The sequence below is a fragment of the Indicator indicator genome, chromosome 23 (assembly GCF_027791375.1).
Source record: "Indicator indicator isolate 239-I01 chromosome 23, UM_Iind_1.1, whole genome shotgun sequence".
Lineage (NCBI taxonomy): Eukaryota > Metazoa > Chordata > Aves > Piciformes > Indicatoridae > Indicator > Indicator indicator.
In genome coordinates this window covers 9,574,537-9,595,409 of record NC_072032.1, presented here as the reverse complement: position 1 = coordinate 9,595,409, position 20,873 = coordinate 9,574,537, and the positions used below count along the sequence as shown (strand labels likewise).

Sequence of the window (20,873 nt, the reverse complement as noted above, 5' to 3'; positions counted from 1 at the left end):
TGTGAGAGTGTAAATTCTGTTCAGATTTTTTTTCCCCCAGTTTTTATGATGTGCTGGTCCTTATTTGATTATCAAATCATTCCAGCTTGAAGCTTTATCTTTAAAAAAAAAAATTAATTTTAAATTCAAATATTTTGCAGCTTCAAGTGTTATGCAAACTGTTTTATGGAAAAAATGCACCAATTTAAAGCTGCTCAATAAATATTTTTCTGTACTTTTGCATGTGGACTCAGCTGTTCACTCCATAGGTTCTTTTAATAGCCTGTATATAAAACAAACAAACAAACAAAAAGAGAAGAAAACAAATCTGCTAAGCATTAGATAGATAACATTGATTTAGAAATAAGCATTGGCATCCAGCCCTAAATTCACAGACATCACAATCTCTTTTTGAAAGTTTTAAATTAGCTTCAAAACAACAAGAACCAAAATTAATGCAATCTCCATATTGCCTTTTAAAAGGGAATTTAGGTTTTTAATTCCCAAGTTATTTCATGGCTTCAAGGACCTTGAGGAAGTGGATTGAAGCCCTTGTTTTGCATGGGTGGTGATGCTTACAAGGCTTTTTAGAAAACAAAACTGAAAACCAAACAGTGTGCATCACCTCTCTAGCACAACAGAAATTAGGATCCTACAGCAGTGCCTGAAAATTTAGACAAAATGTAGCTGCTCTGCAGAACTGAAGAGCCCTCACTGCAGTTAGGAATGCAAAATTTCTCATTGCAAACTCAGTGACCTGCACAGGTCTAGGAAGGTAACTGAGGGCATCCAAGTTGGCTTTTCTAGATGAGTACTTCTCATGCAAGCAAAACCACTCTACCTTGCCTTATGGTTTCAGGGTCTTATAAAGACAATTCTCCAAACATGGCAAAATCTGAGTTAAAAAAAATGAGTACAAAGAAATATAAAGAATACCAACCACACATCTTGGTTCAGTTGTGTCATCAAGGCCACAGAATGAATGCTAGTGAAAAAAACAAAAAAAGGAACAAAAACTATAACATAAGATCAAAAGAAAATGAGGAAAGAAAAGAAAAGGAAAAAAGATGTAAGATATGTAACATGAAATCCAATGGCATTACAGCAGTTAGTCTTACATCAATATTAATTGAGTAAATCTGAAAGACAGATAGAGGATCCCATTCTTACTCTGAAAAGGAGTAAGCAACAAGGCACAAAACTGAGTATTTAGTGGCAGCTGTACCAAGAATAGCATTTGTGGATTATATCACTTCAGAAATATTAGGCTTGGTTTTGTAAGTCAGTTCAGCAAGTACTTATAATTACACACCTCTGAAAGCTTTCCTGAACCAAGACTTACCAAGTGAAACTAAATACAGCTTAAATGACAGAATCAGTTGTGAGACACAGGATGTGTTTAAACAGTTTCTCATGGACCAGCTCAAAGAATAAAACTGAGATTTCACATTAGTTTTTTCTACAGCCTTAAGAAATAGGACAGTTTGCTGAAGAAGCTATTTGAAGAAAAATACTCTCATCCTCATGTTCTGATTTGACAGAGTTTCACATAAAACTTAACCATGGAATCCATTCCTAAAGGAAAATAAAAAGCCATACTCATGACATGCTAACTGTAGGTGGTGCATTGCCCTTAGCTACATCCAGCAATGAGGCTCAGCTATAAATACTGCTGCTCCTTCAAAAGCATGAGTCTTGGCTCCAGAAGAAATTACTGTCCTCAGTATCAGCAGTATGTAGGTGTCATTCTGCACCCACTGACACATTAAACCTTCAGAAGAACAACAAAATAGAAGTATATCATTCACTGATTCTCTGACAACATCATCTTCCTTCAGGCAGTCAAATTCAGAATGGGATTTAATCTCAAAGAAAAGAAGTTCAAATGTAATACAGACAGAAGCAAGTCCTCCATCAATCCAGGAGCTCAAGGTTAACAGAAAATTATGAAGCTTTTTTGAGGTCTCCTGCTAATGTAACATTAAGGTAAAGAAAATGTTAATCATTTTAACTCATTATCAGCTTTCTGCTAAGCTTGTGACTAAGCTGTTTCTTTTCCAGTACTTCTCCCCATCCATTCAGCTGATGAACCAGCACAGATAATGCCAACTTCCATTTTCAAAATTGGCAGTCTGTCTAATCCAATGCCTGCTCTGTAAACTGTAGAAGCAATGCATTAAAGGCTTACATTTTGGGAATAGCAACATCCAGACATTTGAATGCTTTAGAACAGGTGGATAAACATCAAAATTTGCAATCATTAACACACAGAGGTATCACTTATCCCCTCCAGGTTTCTCTGCTTTGAGGAGGTAACTGTGACATCTTAGACATCACTTGTTGTTAGGCAGGAACAGCTTCAGCTGTAGAAGTGGTCTGGCAAAGGCAAGGCAAAGGCAAGGCAAAGGCAGGCAAAGAGCCCTTTAAAAGGTGGATACTGCCTGTGCTTCTCTGCCAGTGGAAACAGGGGGCACTCACTGCCTTCCTGTTGGATGTAGACAGACTAGCCCCAAGCAGAGAGTAGTGGGGGTAAACTATGTAAAGTGAATATTAATGACACCAGCTTCTCATGATTCTTCCACAAACCCAACTGGATATCACAGTTCAAAAACTGCAGGATGAGGTACTAGAGAGGGGAGACAACTAGAGTGGGAGCAGAAGGGGCTAAGAAAGATGCTGAGGGAGTTGGAGTAGCTGCTAGAAATGCAATAGCCCCAGAGGGTGGCACAGGAAGGACTACTGTATTCTAAAAGAGGAACAGCCGGATTAGTGAAGGGTGAAGAAGAAATCTTCCAACATCCAAAGAGCTGTTCTGCAAAGCCTCTCTTAGTTCTGCAAACCCTATTGTCCTCTTCCAGCTGACATTTGGAGTCCCCTGAAAGCCTTCCTTCTGCTTTTATACCCCACCCCTATTCTAATCCCCAAAGAAAAATGACTGAAAACTCGACTGCTCCAGTCGGCCCAGCAGCAGATTTATGTAAGATTACCTAATCTTACACACTGGAGAAAACGAACCTGAGAAGCTGTGACTCATCTTGGGATCTAGGCCCTGGTTTAGCATGAGTAACATAACTGAAACACTTTGCTAGGGCTTAGAGAAAGCCCTGTTGTCAGCCCTTGCTATGTGGGACAACTTAAACTCCACAGACCGGGGGAAAAAAGGCCACAGTTCAGGAACCTCACGCCATCCCCTGCTTGGAACCATAGTGACCAAATAACATTTGCTATCTTAAGTCTCCATCAGTTCTTCTCCAAAGAAGAGAAAATGTGGATCCAGGATATTAACTTGGCACTTATTTCTATCTTAAAGCAATGAATGTTTTTTGTTTGTGGTGTTCATCAAATGCATCTCAGTAACTTCTTTTCTTCTATTTGCAGCACTTGCAAGCTTTGCAGAGCAATGTTATCCAAAGAGCAGGGCTGAGCTAACCCATTCTGTCAAACAGAGACAAATCCTCATGTTGTTTCTTGATCTAAAACACAGCAAATCCTCCTTCTAGTCTAATGTCTACCCAGACCCTGTGATTCCTTTTTGTACAGCAAATAATTTTGAGCAGATTAGTGACAAAACTTCATTTCATGCAGCAATGACTTGAACTCAAATTTTATCTTGATTTAAAATAAATTTTGCAATATTAGGTTAAGCACTATTAAGGTCAATGCAACAGAGAAAAATAAATTAGTGTGGGGAAAAAAATTCCATTAGCATCACCCAGGCACTTATTTACCTTTTCCTCAATTTCTTTCAGTTGCCTCTTCTGAAGTTCTATTTTATCTTCTAGTTCTCTAATTCGCTGGAACACAAAAAGCCAAACAGTGTTATTATGCCTAATTTGAAAAGTATCTGAATTAAAAATACAAGAAATAGATTAAAAAATGAGAGAGCAAATGCCCACTATTAATATTACACTTCTTCACAGTTATGTTAGGCATGTCCATGGCAGGATTGCTCCATGTTTCCATGAAGCCATGCCATTTCAAAGAAGCTGCACATCCAGAACATTCTGGTTACTACCAGGAAGCCTTCTCATCACCATTCATTAATCACAGTTTTAATATATAGTCATAGACAATTCAGAACAGTACCAAAATTCTTAGGAGTGCAACATTTTTCTCTGCAACTGCCAGTTTTTCCAAAGTCAGCAGATTCTACTACTACATTTCATTTTAACTCTTTATTTTCTTTTCATATAGAACATAACTCCCATAGTCATGCCAGATCAGAGAAACAAAGCACATGGATTTTCATCACCATCAGACATTCAGCTCCATCCTATTACCAGAACCACTTCCCACCACAGCCAATGTCTCATTCAGTGCAACTCACCACGTTTTAAAGAATTTTTTCTTTTCAGTTCCACAAAGGTCTGCAAGACTATGACTCCTGTTGGGTCCACATATCCTATCTTCTTTCTGTCCCCTTGTTTCCTTTCTATAAGTTATGCTTCTATATTATGTATGTATTTTCTGGGCTTCTAGATTATATTATACTACACTTCTAGTATGTTGCACTTGTTACAGATAAGGTAGGTTCATAAATATCTTTTACAGGCAGAAACCTAAAATGTCCTACTAACAGCCACTGGAAATCAAGGAGGAAATTTATACTATCAGCTTCTTTTGGGATTAACTATGTGACCTCTGCCTGGCCTGTTATTAGCAGATCCAGAACTGAAAGAGAAATTGCAGCCTACTCTGATTTCTGTGCAGTAATATTGCAGCAGCTGCTGCACCACTCCCAGATGATTGTATTACTTTCAAACTGACTTGAACAAGAGTATCTCCTTCAAAACAACACCCAGTCATCACTTACAAACCTGTGCAATCAACCCATGGTGACAGTTGATTACCTGCATTCCATTCAAAGACCTCAAACAGCTGGCAGTGCTCCACACACTCTTGGCAGCCCAGGACAGCTGCAGCTGATCCAATAACCATCTTGGGTTTGAGAACCACAGATTTGGGCTTGGAAACTGCGAATCTAACCTGGAGCCAACCCCCAAAGATGAGACACATCCAACCCTGCAGTGCACTTAGCCTAAGGCATACTGCTCTCTATGGGAGAGCACAAGCAATAGCTTTGTTATTGCTGCTGCTGTTTTAAAATAAAAGATTTTGCTTAAGGGATTGTTTTGCATATTATGCAGTCAGATGAAGTCAATCGAAGCCTGCACTCTATCCTGCTGCACTGCTCAGAGATTTCCCCAGATAATAAAAACAGCACAAACCAGGTTACCCTCCTGACACGAGTGCATGTAGCTTTGCTGACAGTCACAAATGCCCCAAGCACAGGTGTATTAATTTCACTTTTTCTCTATTACATTTGAATTGATTTATACTTTTTCTACTCCCTGCTCAGGGCAAGTCTCTCTCAAGCAATAATCTTCATATACTGTATGTACCAGGAATACAACAATCACTGGGATGAGCAGCAGGGAGATGCAATCACCTCTGAGAGCTCTGCAGGTTACACTCCTGTTTCTCTCCCACTCATTTCATTTAAGCTGATTCCTACTTAACCACATCCCAGAACTCAGTGACTGGGGGTCCTGCTATGCTCTGTGATAAAAGTTGACCATGGTGAGATAAGTGGAGAGAAGTGATATTTTTAAATACCATTTTCACCTTCAAGATTTATCATATGAGGTTTGTTTTTTTTTTTTTCTAATATCTTCTGAGAAGTTCTCTCCAGAAAAAAAAGGGAAAATGAAATACCCCCAAACATCTGGTGGATTTCTCACCTCAGGATTTACAGCAAGTATTCTTTTATGTAAGAACATGTTAATTAGGACAAGATAGCATTTTTCCAGTTTGGGGAATTCTGTTAATTAAGTAAAATTTGAGATATTATTATTCCCTCATGAATTTTTAATCTTTTCAAAAGATTACAGCTATCCAGCTACTTTCTGCTTTAGAACCATTCAGAATAGTTCTAAAGCAATGGCTGGGGCTTCAGTTTTCCAGTTCCCACACATAACCTATCACAAAACTGCTCTGTCTTTTGTTTCATGAAGCTTAACGGTTAAGGTGAAGAAATGCACACTCCCCTAAAATTCAGTTTATATACAGAGACATCCTAGCAAAGAGAATACGCATGGGGTTGAATTTCTTAACAGTGAAAAAAAAAATCTATAAAACACCTCAGATTTCTGTCATTAAGGCAGATATATATACAGGGTGGATACAATCACTATGGCAGATATTTACATGTGCATGTAGAATCATAGAATGCACTGGGTAGGAAGGGACCTCTAGAGGTCATCTAGTCCCTAACTAGGTCAGGTTGCTCACATGTGATATACACATGTGTATATGTGAACCAGTTCCAGACTTGCCACCTATGGATAATATGTTGAAAGCAAGTGGCTAGTGTTTTAAAAGCTGGCAATCCCCTCACACAAGTGGAAATTACAATGACAAAAGACAATGCCAATGAATAACCAACTTCTTTACTACAGGAATTCAAAGTTCAGACCTAGACAGCTCAGAATTTATTCTAAACCACAATTGTGGGATAGAATTTTTCATTGGGTATCAAAGCTTGGGGTTGTTTACTTCTAGTTGTTTACTTGCTCTACCCTGAAATACTGTAGGGAGGGTTATACAGGAGGATGAAGTAGAAGTAGCTATTCCCATCAATATCCTGGCTGCACAGGGTCAGCACTAGAAGAAAACCAGCCTAGCTCAGCTAGGGGAAAAAAAAAAAGCACTAGAAGAAAACCAGCCTAGCTCAGCTAGGAAAAAAAAAAAAGCACTAGAAGAAAACCAGCCTAGCTCAGCTAGGGGAAAAAAAAAAAGCACTAGAAGAAAACCAGCCTAGCTCAGCTAGGGAAAAAAAAAAAAAAGCACTAGAAGAAAACCAGCCTAGCTCAGCTAGGAAAAAAAAAAAAACAAACAAATGAACAACTTGATTTATTTCATTTTAGCTGCAGAAACAGCTTTTAAAAAACACATATATAATGCAATACACCAACAGGAAAAATCTGCATACTGTATTTAACACAGAAAATTAATTTCCTCCATTGTGGCTATCTGCCCTTAACAGCATCATCTTGATCATACAAAGATAACAATTCCCAAAATATGACTTTAAACAAATACATGAAGCTCCTAGCTTCAACAACAACAAAAAAGGTATCTTCCAGAAGTAGCAAGAAGTATTCCTCAAAGGTTATATTAATCTACTGAAAAGGAAATTACACCAAAATTACACACACTAATTAAGACCAAGGGCAGGACTGCTGCAGATTCAGTACAAGCATTTACATCTTTATCTGCTGTTCCTTGTATTTGCAAGAATTAGCAATCAAAAGCTGTGGAATCACTCTCAGGTTCTCCACACTTGATTAGATGCTTTCAGTGAATCCTGATTTGTTTATGTTTGCAAACACATAACTGTGACAACAAACCACACTGAACTGTTTTATTGTTGTCAAGAAATTCTACCTGCTTTCATACTTCAGGGCATAAAGGATGATCAGTAAATTGAGCTTTTCCTACCATACCATACAGAGTTACAACAGCTGTGCTATAAAAAACAGGTTCAGCTCTATTCTTGATGAGGCTTGCAAGAACCTAGCAAAGTGAATTCAGTGTCTGTCAGCTGCACAGAAAACTACAAGGAATCATAGAATCATAGCACCATTAAGATTGGAAAAGACCTCCAAGATTATCAAATCCAACTAGGATTATCACCCCAACACTACCATGCCCTACTAAACCATGTCTTCAAGTGCCATGTCTACAGGTGTTTGAACACCTCCAGAGATGGTGACTCCACCACCTGCCTGATCAGCCTGTTGCAATGCCTCACCACTCTTTCAGTAAAGAGATTTTTTTCCTAATATCTAATCTAACCCACCCCCCCCCAGTACAATTTGAGGCCGTTTCCTCTCCTTCAATTGCTAGCAACAAAATCTACCATATCCTGCTCTCAAAACACTGAGAAGTCTCAATTGAGAAGAAAGGCACAAGCTGTTCTTTCGTTTATTTTCTTTTTTTTAGAAAGTAAGGGATAGAAGATATGGATGGACACAACCTAAAACCAGCCCAGTGTTTATGTTTCCTTTAACCCCCCTAGCACTGGTCCCAGTCAGAGCAAGGACTAGGGACAAAGTGGAGCAGTGTTCCACTGAGTTCTAGCAGTTCCTGTGTTCCTCTGGTTAATAGCTGCCCCTCAGTCACATGAGTGCACCTTTTTGGGACTGGCAGGATTCAGGAGAATAACAGTGTTGTCAAATCATGGGGCTACACAAAGGAAATACTGTGGGCAAACAAAGAGCCACAGTCAGACAAAAATAGTGCAGTGAGAATGCAACCATGAAAGGGAAGGGTGTAAACATCAGGGATATGGATTCTTAATACTGACTATCTTGCCTGCATTCAAAAACAACCTGCCAAAATAATGAATACTAATTTGCCATTGATTTTGTTATGACAGCAAATCAAACCTTCACAAATCTTCTAGATGATGGATGGGTAGATCCCTGAATACTCCCTGTTGCTACCTTCACCTGTGTGGAACTCTCCTGGGTTTTGGAAGGAGGGGTGGATGAGTCTCCATTTGGATTCAGCAGGCACCCACTTGATAAACCATCTTTCCATTTAGCAATGAAGTCTGCTACCACTTCTGAGTAAGTGCTTGCAAGCAGCCAGCCAGCAGCAGGGGCTGAGAGGGCCATACTGCTGTACTGAGACAACAGCAGATGGCTCTGCCAGCCCGGAGACAGCAGCTTCAGCTCCAGCAGGAGTGAGGCTCAGCTGGGAAAAACATTTGCATTTCCAGAAGGTTACAGAACAAAGATGCTAAAGATGCACAAGGTATGCATTACCTTTTACTTAACTGCAATTGGAACAGACTTTTAAGTTCATTATAAATTACATATATATAATAAATAATTACTATGAATATTTTTGTATATTATAAATAACTACTTTTAAGAAATAGTAGCTCTATATATACTATAGATACAAAGTCAGGTGGCACAGCTGTAAAACCCTGATGGGCAGCCTAGAAATGCTGGCAACTAAGTAAGAGAGAGAACATCTGGAAAGTTCAGGCAGCTAAAGTATGCATTTCTGTGGAAATCCATGGTGCAAAGACAGGTATATGACTGAACATCTGCTAAAGCATCCCTAACACATCACTATAGACATTAATTTACTGAACAGATCCATGCAAGAGCTACCAATCAGTTATTTCCACCTCTATGCATTCCATTCACTGACTGCAGTGAGCATATACTGTCATTCCTATTCAATTCAGGGTTTGCATAGCTCCCAAACAATGAGATGTCAAAATTGCCCAAAAGCAGGAAATTAAACATTTTTCTCATCAGATGATTTCTCATGTGCAGAATATTCCTCCTAAATGCTCATAACCCTCATTTCCTTTCAGCTCACAGTGGGAAGGTCATCTTTCTGGGAAACAGGATGCATTTCTTGAAGTGCAATTACCCACTTCAGCAATTGCTCTGGCAAACATGGACAGCAAGCACCTTTAGCATGCATCTTTCAGTACTAGTAGGGAAATAAAGCCTTTCCTTTCTGAGGCAACAAAGGGCTGAAATACCAAGACTGGGCTACATACTATTACTGCCAGCATTTATGGCCTTTCTCCAGAAAGGGAAGCTCTAAGTCTGCATGAAGCCTTTCTCTGAGTATTCTGCCTGAACTGGCCTATGCAGGACCAATTCAGGTGTCTCTGCACCTACAGCTCAGTTGGAGGATTTCCCTAGAGATAACAGTTGTTTTCCAAATACATCCAAACTCAGTAAAAGGCTAGATAAGCCTAGGTGCAGACTCATTATTGTCATGAATCCCTTGTGCAAAGATGCAAAGAAAGGAATGCTACACTTTTAAAAGTGGAATTAAAGGCCATGGGTTCCTGGCAGACCATTCAATCCAGACTTCAGGTCCAGTGGAATTATGTTAATGCATGTCCAGTGGAAAACTACCTAGGTACTGATTTTAAAAACATGGAAGTTTCTGTAATTTTTTTAGCATGGTCAGTCTCCTGTGGCTACACTGCAACCTGAGTGCTGCAGACCACATCCCTGGGACATCTGAGGAATCAAAGCTTAGGTTAAATTTGGGCAGCATGACGGTGGTGTGCCTAGAAATATTATCCTACTTTCACTGAAGAGAAATTCCAGTAACAGACTCTTAAAACTCATCTTGCATTCTGGAGCAAAGAAGTACAAAGACTGAAGCTGAGAGTGAAAACAATAATATTGCACTTTGTTACTTAACACCATTGAATCATTTAGCCAAAATGAGAAAGTTGCACTATAAAAAAAAAAAAACAAAAAAAAAAAACTAATTGGATTCCCACCCAGTACCCATGAAGTATGTGTGCCCAACCTGTGTTACAATTGCAATCCATCTACATTAAGTGCTGTTTCCATTAATATAGTGCCTGTTGTAAAGGAGCACTGAAATAAAGGAAAATCTTCCACTGAGCTCAGTGAGCCCTGGATTGCAGTCTCAGAGCTATCATTCTTCTGCTGGAGGCAATAAATCAGCCCAGTAATGATTTGTCATCATTTTGAGAGTTTGGCATGGGAGGAAGTTCAGCATTGAAAGAAGGAAAACGGACCAGAGATGTAAGAAAGTGCCCCAAGATGGTAGGTCCAAGCTTCCCACACCAGCCAAACAAAATGTGCATGTCCTCATTCATTTCAGCTGTTCTTTCACCATACCTCAAATTCTGATGAGAAATGGTCCATGTCTCTCTGCAATTACATAGTCCCTTACACAGACTCATGGGTTTTGACCTGATCTCCCACCTACCTTTCTAGCAGCAAACAGATTCTCACAATTTTGGTGTTTTCTGTTTATTGGATAGTGATGTGGACTAGATGAAGTGAACTTCCATCCAGGCCTATTGTCAACTAATTCCTAGCATTAGCCACTTATTCACAGCCCTCAGACAACATCTTGGATGGTTTCAAATCCTCAAGGAGCTTTGCCAAATAGAGAAAAATCCTACCAGGAAGGGAAATTCAGAGACAAATTTCATCTGCCAGAGAATGATGACCACATCATCCTTCACCTAAGTGTCAAGTTGCACAACTGATATCCTTGTTTCCTGGATAAGTGTGCAAGAGCCCATCCAAACAAACAGTATCTTACTGACAAGAACACCATGAAGATCAGTTCAGGTAGCTACAAAATATATGCCTTGCCAAGCTACTATAATTGTGAAAACACAAGAATGTAACAAACAGGGGGGTTAGAAATCACCTTGACAGTTCCTGTGACACACTCTTATTGGATTTAGATTCATCAGCAAATCCAAGACAACAATTTGATAATTTTAGCACAAAGCAGACAAAGAAGGATTTGCTAAGCTGCTTAGAGCCTTGCCTCTGAAATGTTGGAAAGGTTCAGCTTGAAGTATATTTACAAGATAGGCTTCATGGATGGACTATATCAGACACAAACCACGTTTTGAATCTTTGAATCCAGCTTGTGGTCAAGAATTCCTCTCATTCAGCAGCATAATTTAACATGGGAAATACTTTATCAGTCTGACAAGAGGAAGATTTGATTTTGTTTCATTATATCATTATTTTAAGCAGCTTCTCAACACTATTAAGATGCAGGTATGTAAGACCTTTAGTAATGTAAGCACCATAACTGTGTTACATGTATGGATTTAAACAAAGACCAATAACTGATTTGCCTTTAGCTGTTATTGAAATCATTAAGATGATGGATAAAATTCCTTCATGGAAAAAAAAAAAATCTTTTCTTTTAAAAACAAACCTCCAAATCTAATGCATTTTAACAGCTGTTTAAAGGCCTCTTTTGTGCTTACAATACAATTTGCATAGGTAATTGCCACATATATTTACTCAAGCTGTTGGATCTCCTCCTGTAAGGGCTATGGGTTCCCTTTAGTCTCATATTCCTAGAATGTGATTTTGCATAATGGTCATAAGGAAGGAAGCAAGCATACTCTAACACCGTTAGCATAAGCTATTTTTGTTGCCTTATGATGAAATCCAGCCAGCTGAATATGATAGTAATAGATTTTAAAAAGAAATTTGATATACTGTACCTCTCTGATTCTCACCAAGGTCGTTCTTTACATAGCAAGTACAAAAATTCATTTCTTTGTGTTCTGTAGTCTCAACCATAATAATCCATTTAATAGTTACTGAAGTAGGAGAATTGCTCTTGTTAATCTTCATTATTTCTAGTTTCTTTATTTGCCTTCCTGAGGACAATGAACTTTTTAGCAGCTGCACTGATGCATTTTCTCAGCATGGAAGTTAGTATGGATTCAGTCACATCGGTCTTATTAGTAAGTCAGTGAATTTGGTAAATGTATTTAGCTTAAAATAATTAGTTGTGAGCTGAAACTGAGTGACTACACATGAAAATAGGACTTAATATTTATGAGCAAACTTGCTTATTACTTTTTTTTTAAACACTGAGAGTCTTTCAATTTATGCTATAGTCTATATCTATAGACTATGCTATAGTCTATATCTATTCTATGATTCTAAAATTAATATCATACATTGATGACTAACAGAAAAATGTCAACAGTTCTATTGCTTTTCTTTAGCAAAAAAACCCAATAATTATAGCCACATTAGCCTTATATCTACACAGAATGGTTATTCTCAGTTCATTTGAGCTCAGAAGCTGAAACACATTCAAGATCTTAAAACTGACCCCTTCATACCCTAGACTCATTTGGGAAAAAAATTAAAACAGCAATTTAAAAAAAGGCATAATGTAATATTTATTTATCATTACAGTTAGATTATTTCATATTCTGATATTTTAACTACAAAATTGTATTCAATCATAATGAGATACATATGAATTTTGTGTACAGAAATGCATTTAATCTTCACTTCTATAACAAACTTCACAACACTACTTCTGAGACTTCAGATCCCACTGGCCTTTCCTAAGAAACACAGGGCATTCAGGATTGCAGAGAGGATTTCAGCATTCAAACTTCAGCTGAGAGTTTTCTCAATTCTAATATTAAAGGCACACAGTTGCTCTTAACTTGGGTGCAACCTCAGTCACACCTTGTTTGGGACACAGAAAGCAGACCTTTAAGGTATATTTTGTAGGTATTACAGCAGTCTTGCTGTCATCACTTACTCAGACAAGCAGCATCGCTAAGTGAGTTAGCAGAGCAGCCATGGTTTGAGCTAAAGCCTAAATATTCAGCAAATGCACATAAGGAAACACTGTGAGATAAACAGAGAGAAATGACCCAGGCTAACTCTCCTCTGCCATGCATGTCATGTGGGGGAAATGACAGAAGTTTATTTGTGATACTGTCATTACAGCAGCAATAATGATTTGAAAGACTCAGCATTCACTCCTGCATGACAAATCAATACCACAGGTCAGCTGTGATTAACCTAGCCATGCTGGGCTTGATGAATATAGAGGATAGTTTGGCAGCTATGATATTACAGCCTTTTAAGAACAAGTCATGAATATAAAAAAAAAAAATACAGTATCAACAGTAACCTATTGTGTGTTGAACAGAAAAGCACAGAATATTTCTCCACTGTAAGCATCAGTAATAGGAAAAAAAATAAAACAACAAAAAAGAATAACTGACTGTCCTATGTATTCATGTTTGTGCACAGTTGTGTGCAAATAGCTAGGAATGACCTTTGCTAACACCTTGACAAGTCAGACTCAAAATTAAGCAGATTGTGTCTACATAGGTTTGGAAGTAAAATGATCTGAGACTTTGCCCTGCTGGCATTGTGCAAGTATATGTAGTAGTAATACCTCTGTGACAAAGCTGTGAGTTTTGGACCAAGCCAGCTTCTCTGGCACAAGGCAACATGTCAGAGGAGGTGATATCTTTAATTTGTCCTCTCTGACAAAAGGCAATGTGCCAAAGAGGACAAATTTGAGCCAACACCTGCTGTGCCTGTCAATGAGGTACACTGAGCATAGCATCCTTCCTTCTCCCTCCCCCAGGAGCCTTTCCAGTCTAACACTAAATCTTAATAATTCTCCTTGGGTGAAAAATAGGTGATCTATCAACCATAACAGATGACACAGCAAAGAGAACCAGAACAACTGCTGGATTTATCCAAGCTTTACCTGAACATCTGTACTACATCAAGTGGCAAATCTCAGGTTCCTAGATCACATTGTCAATTAGAGTCAGGAAAAAAAAAATTCTTACAGTTTTAAGAAAAAAATCCCTCAGAACATAAACAACAACCCCAAATATATATTCCAAGTGACCAAGTTCATATGATCTTATGGTGACAGCCAAAGCTATGAATTTGTAAACAAACTACCCAGTGTGGAAAAAAAAAGTCCTACCTATGAGAGAGCAGGGAGGAATAGCTTTGTCTGACCTTTATGCAGTAATAACTTGGCTCTTAAAGTCAGAAAAAAAAATAAGAATGAAGAGACTTAGTCAAGGAAATTAGTTTTGTGTTTCTCAGTTTCATGCCATATTCATATTTTTACATTCCAGGATTAAAAAAAAAAAAAAAAAAGGAAATAAGAAAAACATCACTGCATCTGACTTTTCCTTGATTTCCATGAAAAAAAAAGCATCATATTTACTCTGTAGCAGTGACATATAAAGTTTTGCATTATACCTGTTTTCTCTTAAAAGATAGCCCACCTTGTTCTGGCAAAAAAGGGATAATTGTTACTATATTACTAATAAATAATCCAACCTGGTCACAGGGTAAATGCTGCACTTAAAAGAAAACATAGTTAAAACATTTACAGCTATTTTCCAGACACTTAGAATCAGAATTTGATGTCTTCAACATTCCATAAATGTATTATATTCAGGTCTAGAACTGAAATAATGGTTCGGTTTGCTCTGCAAAAACTGAGCTCTCAATTTCTAACCCAAGTTAAACACACATTTAGTACAGTACTACAATGTAGCTCAGAGGAAAAAGTTTTAGTCCTTTGTGATGACACAATGGACTAAGAGATCTTTTCAATCACTTGTTTCTTGCATTTTTACTCAAAGATAAGACTGCTCTGGGAAACTCTTGGATTACATTAAGAAAATCTGTCTCTCATATCCTTTCTGATTGGCAGCAAACCTTTTTGGAACAGAGTGTGTGTGTCAATCTGCTGCTCTTCAAGGATTTCCTAGCTTCTCTTTGTATTTAAAACAACTTAAAATGGAAGCAGAATAAACTCCATTTCTATTAAATTTTTTTGTACATGTTTGAATACTGCCCAAGGTGCAATTTGAATCTATCCTAATGTCGTGTCTGGTTCTGATGACTTTCCGTAGTTTCTTATTCCAAAAGCAGCTACAGCTGAACCAACAGGAACATATTTCAAGTTAGATCCCCTTTGGTTTATGTAAAGCATAATTTGACCTTTAAATATTTATTAATTTCATAATTTTATCTTTAAATATTTATTAACTTCAGTCACAACCTATTTGTAAGGTGATATAACTGTGATGCTGTGTGGATGTTTCGTATTGGGTGGTTTGGGGTTTTTTTTGTTTGCTTGGTTTTTAGTTTGCTTAATTAAGAAGTTGATACCACTACTTCAGAAACACATTGTACCACCACTCCTTTTGAAATGTTGTGGTTTGTTTTTTTTTCCCCTCAGAGCTGGTTTATATAGCTACACCAACACATTTCTTTCTCTTTCTAGAAAAGCATGTTATATATACATATATAAAAAAAAATCCTTCTTAACACAACCTGCTAGTAATGATCTTCATATTATCCAAAGTGTACAAAAGTCATTGCACTGCACTGACTAGAGCACAAAGGTTACTTTTGTAAGAAGCCCTACTAAAAATAAACCAGACACTGATTTACAAAAACCTTATAATAACAGCAAAGCACATTGAGACATTTTTGATGGCAATATATGCAGGAACAGCAGTTGAACTGCACATATCCTATGGCTAGAAGCAAATATCACAAGCTGCTCATGACAGATTTTTAATTAACATATTTTGCTTCCTCCAAATAGAGAGGATGGTGTAAATCAAAGCACCTTCTCTGACTTAAAGGGAGTGTTGCCAACATGCTTCAGCTGAAGAGCTGTACCCCAGAATGCATGTTGCACTCTGGGTTTAACTGAAGCATTGCATGACTTAGTCTCTGGTTATATCTGCTTGCTGTCTCATTTGGCTCCAAGGAGCTCTGGGTTCTTTAACACACAGTGGGTACACATGAACAGTTCCATTTTTATACTGATGAGCAGTAATAACCTGGGGCCATACAGAGGAAGAGACCTACCAGTGCAAAATATGGCCTGACATCCTAAAATATATTTATTTCACTAGAACCAAGTCAATACCTAGTGCTAAGAACACAGGCTTTATACCTGGACAAAGAAGCACAAATAGAGCAGCACAGATTCACATCTGGACAACAGTCCACCCACTCTCCTGTGCACATGCCTGTTCTTTTCAGACACTACATTCTCAAGGAGGAACTTGTACAGGCTCTGTAAAACCAGCACCTCACAATCTAAATCACTAAAGTACCTGCCTGAAGCAGTTCACCTGTGAGAAACCCTAAAGACCTATCTGCAGTGTTCATCACATTCACTGCCAATTCTGCACCCTGCAATATGTTCAAGGACCATTTTTATGCAGAGGGAGAAAACTCAACTTCTCCATCACCAGTTCTTCTTGAACCCCTGCTCTGTATGTCTGACACAGAAACTGCAGGCTGCAGCCAGCCTGTAGGATAAACAATTTTCTTTCTAAGACCTCCAATCAGGCAGATCAGAAGGTAATGGAACAAAGAAAAAGAACTTCTGGAAGTGCTCAACATTGCAGACTATCAGAGAATTTTGAGTCTTTAATACATGGTTTTTCTTTCAGGGAAAGTTTGAGAGTAATTACAACATGGACACTCTCTGTGAATGTCTTGCAGGTCCATCCTGCTTTTGTATCTCTCTCCATAATCTCCCCTTCAGAGTAAAAAGGATGGTCCCTAATGTAAAGGTGCTGCAGACTGTACAGATATGGGCAGGTCTAGGCCACAGTTCTACCAGAATAAAGTGTACTGGGTACTTGCTAACACCACAACCTTTGCAAAAGAAAAGTGAGGTTCATTTAATATAGCATCTGCAGGTACTCTCTCTGGCACTTCTAGAGCCTGCTAAGAACAAGAGTTGTTCCTTGTCCCTTGACCTTAATGTTACCTGTTCCAAATCAAGGGAACACAGTGAAGGAGTGAGAGAAAGGAGAATTACAGGAAGTCAGAGCTCAGCTCTAGCACCATAAGCATTTCTGAACACTGCAGGATGACAAAAGATGAAGATAACAGTGCTGGGGCAGTACATTACATCACTTGTGGACTGTATTCACCTACAAAGCCAACCTGAACAGAGAAAGGCTTGAACTAATCTAAATGCAGTTCCTACCCCAGAACGAGTAACATCCTGAACACATCTGCACAGCAGAGTTGGGCATTTAGAGCATGTGGATTCCAGGTTTGCACAGCAAGTGGTGAGAGCAACTGGAGGGAAGTCCTCCAGATTGAAGACATCTGGCTGCATATTCAAGAGGTTACTGTGAAGAGGAATCAAAATCCTCAGGAAGAATTATTCCTCCAGGAATAATTAACACTTCAAGACATGTAGGTATTTTCTTTCTCTGAACATTTTGCACAGAAAAACTGTAAATCCTGCCAAATAATTCTTCAGCCAATAATTACCCCCCTTGCCTGGAACTTGCCTGAATTCAAGTTGACAGTGTATGTCCTTAAGGAAGGGGATTAAACAGACAAGGCTTTTCTAAACTAATTTAAAGGCATGAAGACTTGCAAATGGGCTCTGAAAAGACTCCCTATGACTTCCTGTTTGAAAATAGGAATAAAAAAAAAATTAAATATTTCACAAGTAGCTAAAATAAACAAAAGTGGGGGAAAATATAAAAAAAAAAAATATTCCTATATGTACAGCTTTTGCCTTACCCCTAAGATATGAGTGTTATACTCCCACAACCTTCCTCCTTCTGGCTTTTTCTAATTGAAACTTGCAACAGGCTCCCCGTGGAGTCAGTTTGTGGAAGACTGTGTGGCTGTACACACATGAAACAGATGTGCAACAGGACCTTGAAGTGAGACAGTGACTGGTATCGTGTGTGCACCATGCCCAGCACAACCAGGTCCTAACACCACTCGCCTCCTTGACACGGGAGCAATACAGAGACCGGACTGAGTGTCACTCCACAAGGTGAGGGGAAAGCGATGCTGTTGTATGGGCAGTGGTGGCAACCACAGAGGTAACACCAACGAGGGGGCACGAGAGAGAACCAGGTTTACCTGCTGTGCCTGCTGCAGCAGTTCCATTCGCTCATGCAGGATCTGGCTGTCAAACTCCCGGCTCTGCCTCAGGATCTGCCGCCGCACCTTCTCCACTGCAGCTCGCAAATCCTCCCTCTGCGCTTCGGTCAGGGACTCGCTCGCCCGCCGTCCTGGATCCTGCTGCAGGGCATTATACAGCGTGGCTTCCAGCTCCTGGATTTTCTAATGCAACCCAAATCACATACAGACAGGCTGCCATTTGAATTCAGCAGGCAAACGACCCAACAACAGCTAGAGGAGAAGGCTAGCAAGCAAAGCAGGAGGGAAGGACGGACACAGACAGGTAGACAGAAAGCAGCAGTCGTGAGCAGTGAGGAGCATTCCACACAGAGTGCACGTAGCCTCCTGCCACTGAGTTATACCCAGGCAATGCTTCCCATTCTAGTAAATGCTAGATTTCTTCTCTTTAAGAAAGATTCACATGATAGGTCTGTGCTCAGTAGATAATGAACCCCCAACATCTGATACTGAACATTACAAAATTAATGCAAACCATCAGATTCTCTTCAACTGAATAGTTCAGACACTCTCTAAACCAAAAATCTCACGGGGAGTACTGCAACCAACAGAAACTTTAGTGTCTCTTTCTCTCTGGCCCTACTGTATTGCCATCCATGCTCAAAGTCTATGTCACATTCTGAGTTCCAAGTTGCTACAAGCAATGTAGAGAGGAACATTTTTACCCTGGCATACACTAATTCCTCATCAGTCTCTTGCCATTTGCCAGATTCCTAAGTAGATTCTGATGCACTGATCAAAACTGTAGTACTTTGCAAAGCAGAGAGCACAAGAGAACCTCACAGTCATATGGAGAGTTGTATTCCAAAGAGAAAAGAGAAGAATCATGGCTGTTTCCCTAATTACTGGGGTTAGTATAATCCTATTAAAAAGCAGCATCCAGAATGACAATATTTGGATCAAGAGCATCTGACAATATCCCCTTAGCCCTCATAACACCTTTGTGAAGTAGGTAATTCTATCCATATTAGTGATGCATAAAGAGCTGCACAGAGAGGTTAAATGGCTTGCCCAAGGTCAGAGTGCTAGAAATAGAGCCTGCTTGCTTCTCTCTGTTATCTGCTCTGAGCAGTAGACCTCAATTGTTTTCTGGAGACATCTTCTCCATAAGAAATATTTACAATGCATAAACAATTCTTCAGGCTATTACATTTTGATTCCCTGAAGTCTCACTTGTGGCAAAGCTGGGTGTGCACTTTTACCAGTTCCTAGATAATTCTGAGCAAAGACAAGGTTGCAGCTTCCCTCTTGCAAACCAGGAAGGGTAAGGTTGGATAGGACTGCACAGGAAGGAATTGCATAAGAAGAACAGGCATTCCCAAATTAGGATAGGTTACCAGCAGTAATGTTTACAAATGCTTAGGGGAAAGCAATATTGGAAAAGTCCTAAAGTAACTTCCAGTGTATTTTAGCAGTCATAGTCTTGTGCACACACTAACCAGCTCTTCCTGTTTCAGACGTACTAATAAGATATTCACATATTTCAGAATAAAAAAATGCAAGGCAAAAACATTAGATTTGTAAATGCTACCATTCATTTCCTAAGTCTCCATTTAAGTAACACTTGGCTTCCTAGTCTGGTAGAAAGAATCAACTAAAACAGAATTCTATTTATAATTAAAGGACAAAACAACAATCATATTTCATCAAATCTCTTCAAACATTGAAATTTAATGACTGTTCTTTTCCTACCATGTATGCCTGGTCCAGAGCTTGCTTCCTGTAGTCGAGTTCTTCCTCTAAATAACCCTTCTGTTTACTGAACAGGTCCTGAGCAATAATAAAAAACAAGGGAGTGTTTGGTTTTGATCCTAATTCGTGAAGAATCATAAATGTCATCGTTTTATGTGAGCTTTCCACTTGAAAGCAAAAGAAAGTCTATAGTCAATGACCATATTCATCCTAGGGATGGATTTTTTACAGTATTAGAGCTTAAAATATGTATTATCATATTAAAGAGTTGTACTTAGAAAGCATTGACCTCTACCACAGTGAGCAAACTGCCTTGACCTAGCAGAAGTGCACATAGGGTAAATGAAAACGTTCATGCATATGGGCCAACAGCCATATCTTGCACAAGGCAAGGAAAGAGGAGGGAAGAGACAAACACAAGTGAGGGCAGTTTATGGCTTTTCTGAAAATAACCAATGTGTAGCCTTAAGGAAATCACGGAGCAAATCCTAATCTGTGTTATCCAGTCTGTTCTTCTAGGAAGGGAACAAGAACATGCAGAGCCACAGCTGGGATCCAATATTAAACGTAGAAAGAATCATACCTATGTAAAATCCAACCAGTATGATAGGCTACACTCAACAGAGAACACAGCCTGAGCACATTTTTTTTTTTCATTGTGGCCCAAATACACACTCCTTCAGTGGCCCTGGGCAAATCACTTAACCTCACCGCCTCAGTTTCCCATTCTTTAAGATGAATGTAATGATGACTACTTATCTACCTGTGAAAGGTGTGGTGAGGATTAATCGGTGTTTGTAAAGCAATTTTTGTGTTTGTAAAGCACAGCATGCATGGTAAAACAATACGACCAGATAA

At 38.9% G+C, this 20,873-nt stretch overlaps 1 protein-coding gene across 1 annotated transcript in view; it reads right to left on the bottom strand.

The window, feature by feature from the left end:
* Positions 1–944: 944 nt before the first annotated feature.
* JAKMIP1 (janus kinase and microtubule interacting protein 1) overlaps positions 945–20,873 on the bottom strand; it is a 64,515-nt gene continuing 44,586 nt past the window's right edge. Inside the window, exons 17-20 of the mRNA XM_054391597.1 lie at positions 20,016–20,093; positions 18,264–18,467; positions 3,708–3,773; positions 945–995 (exon numbers count right to left, since the gene is read on the bottom strand). Coding sequence (XP_054247572.1) covers positions 945–995; positions 3,708–3,773; positions 18,264–18,467; positions 20,016–20,093 — 399 coding nt within the window. The remainder of the gene's footprint in view (positions 996–3,707; positions 3,774–18,263; positions 18,468–20,015; positions 20,094–20,873) is intronic.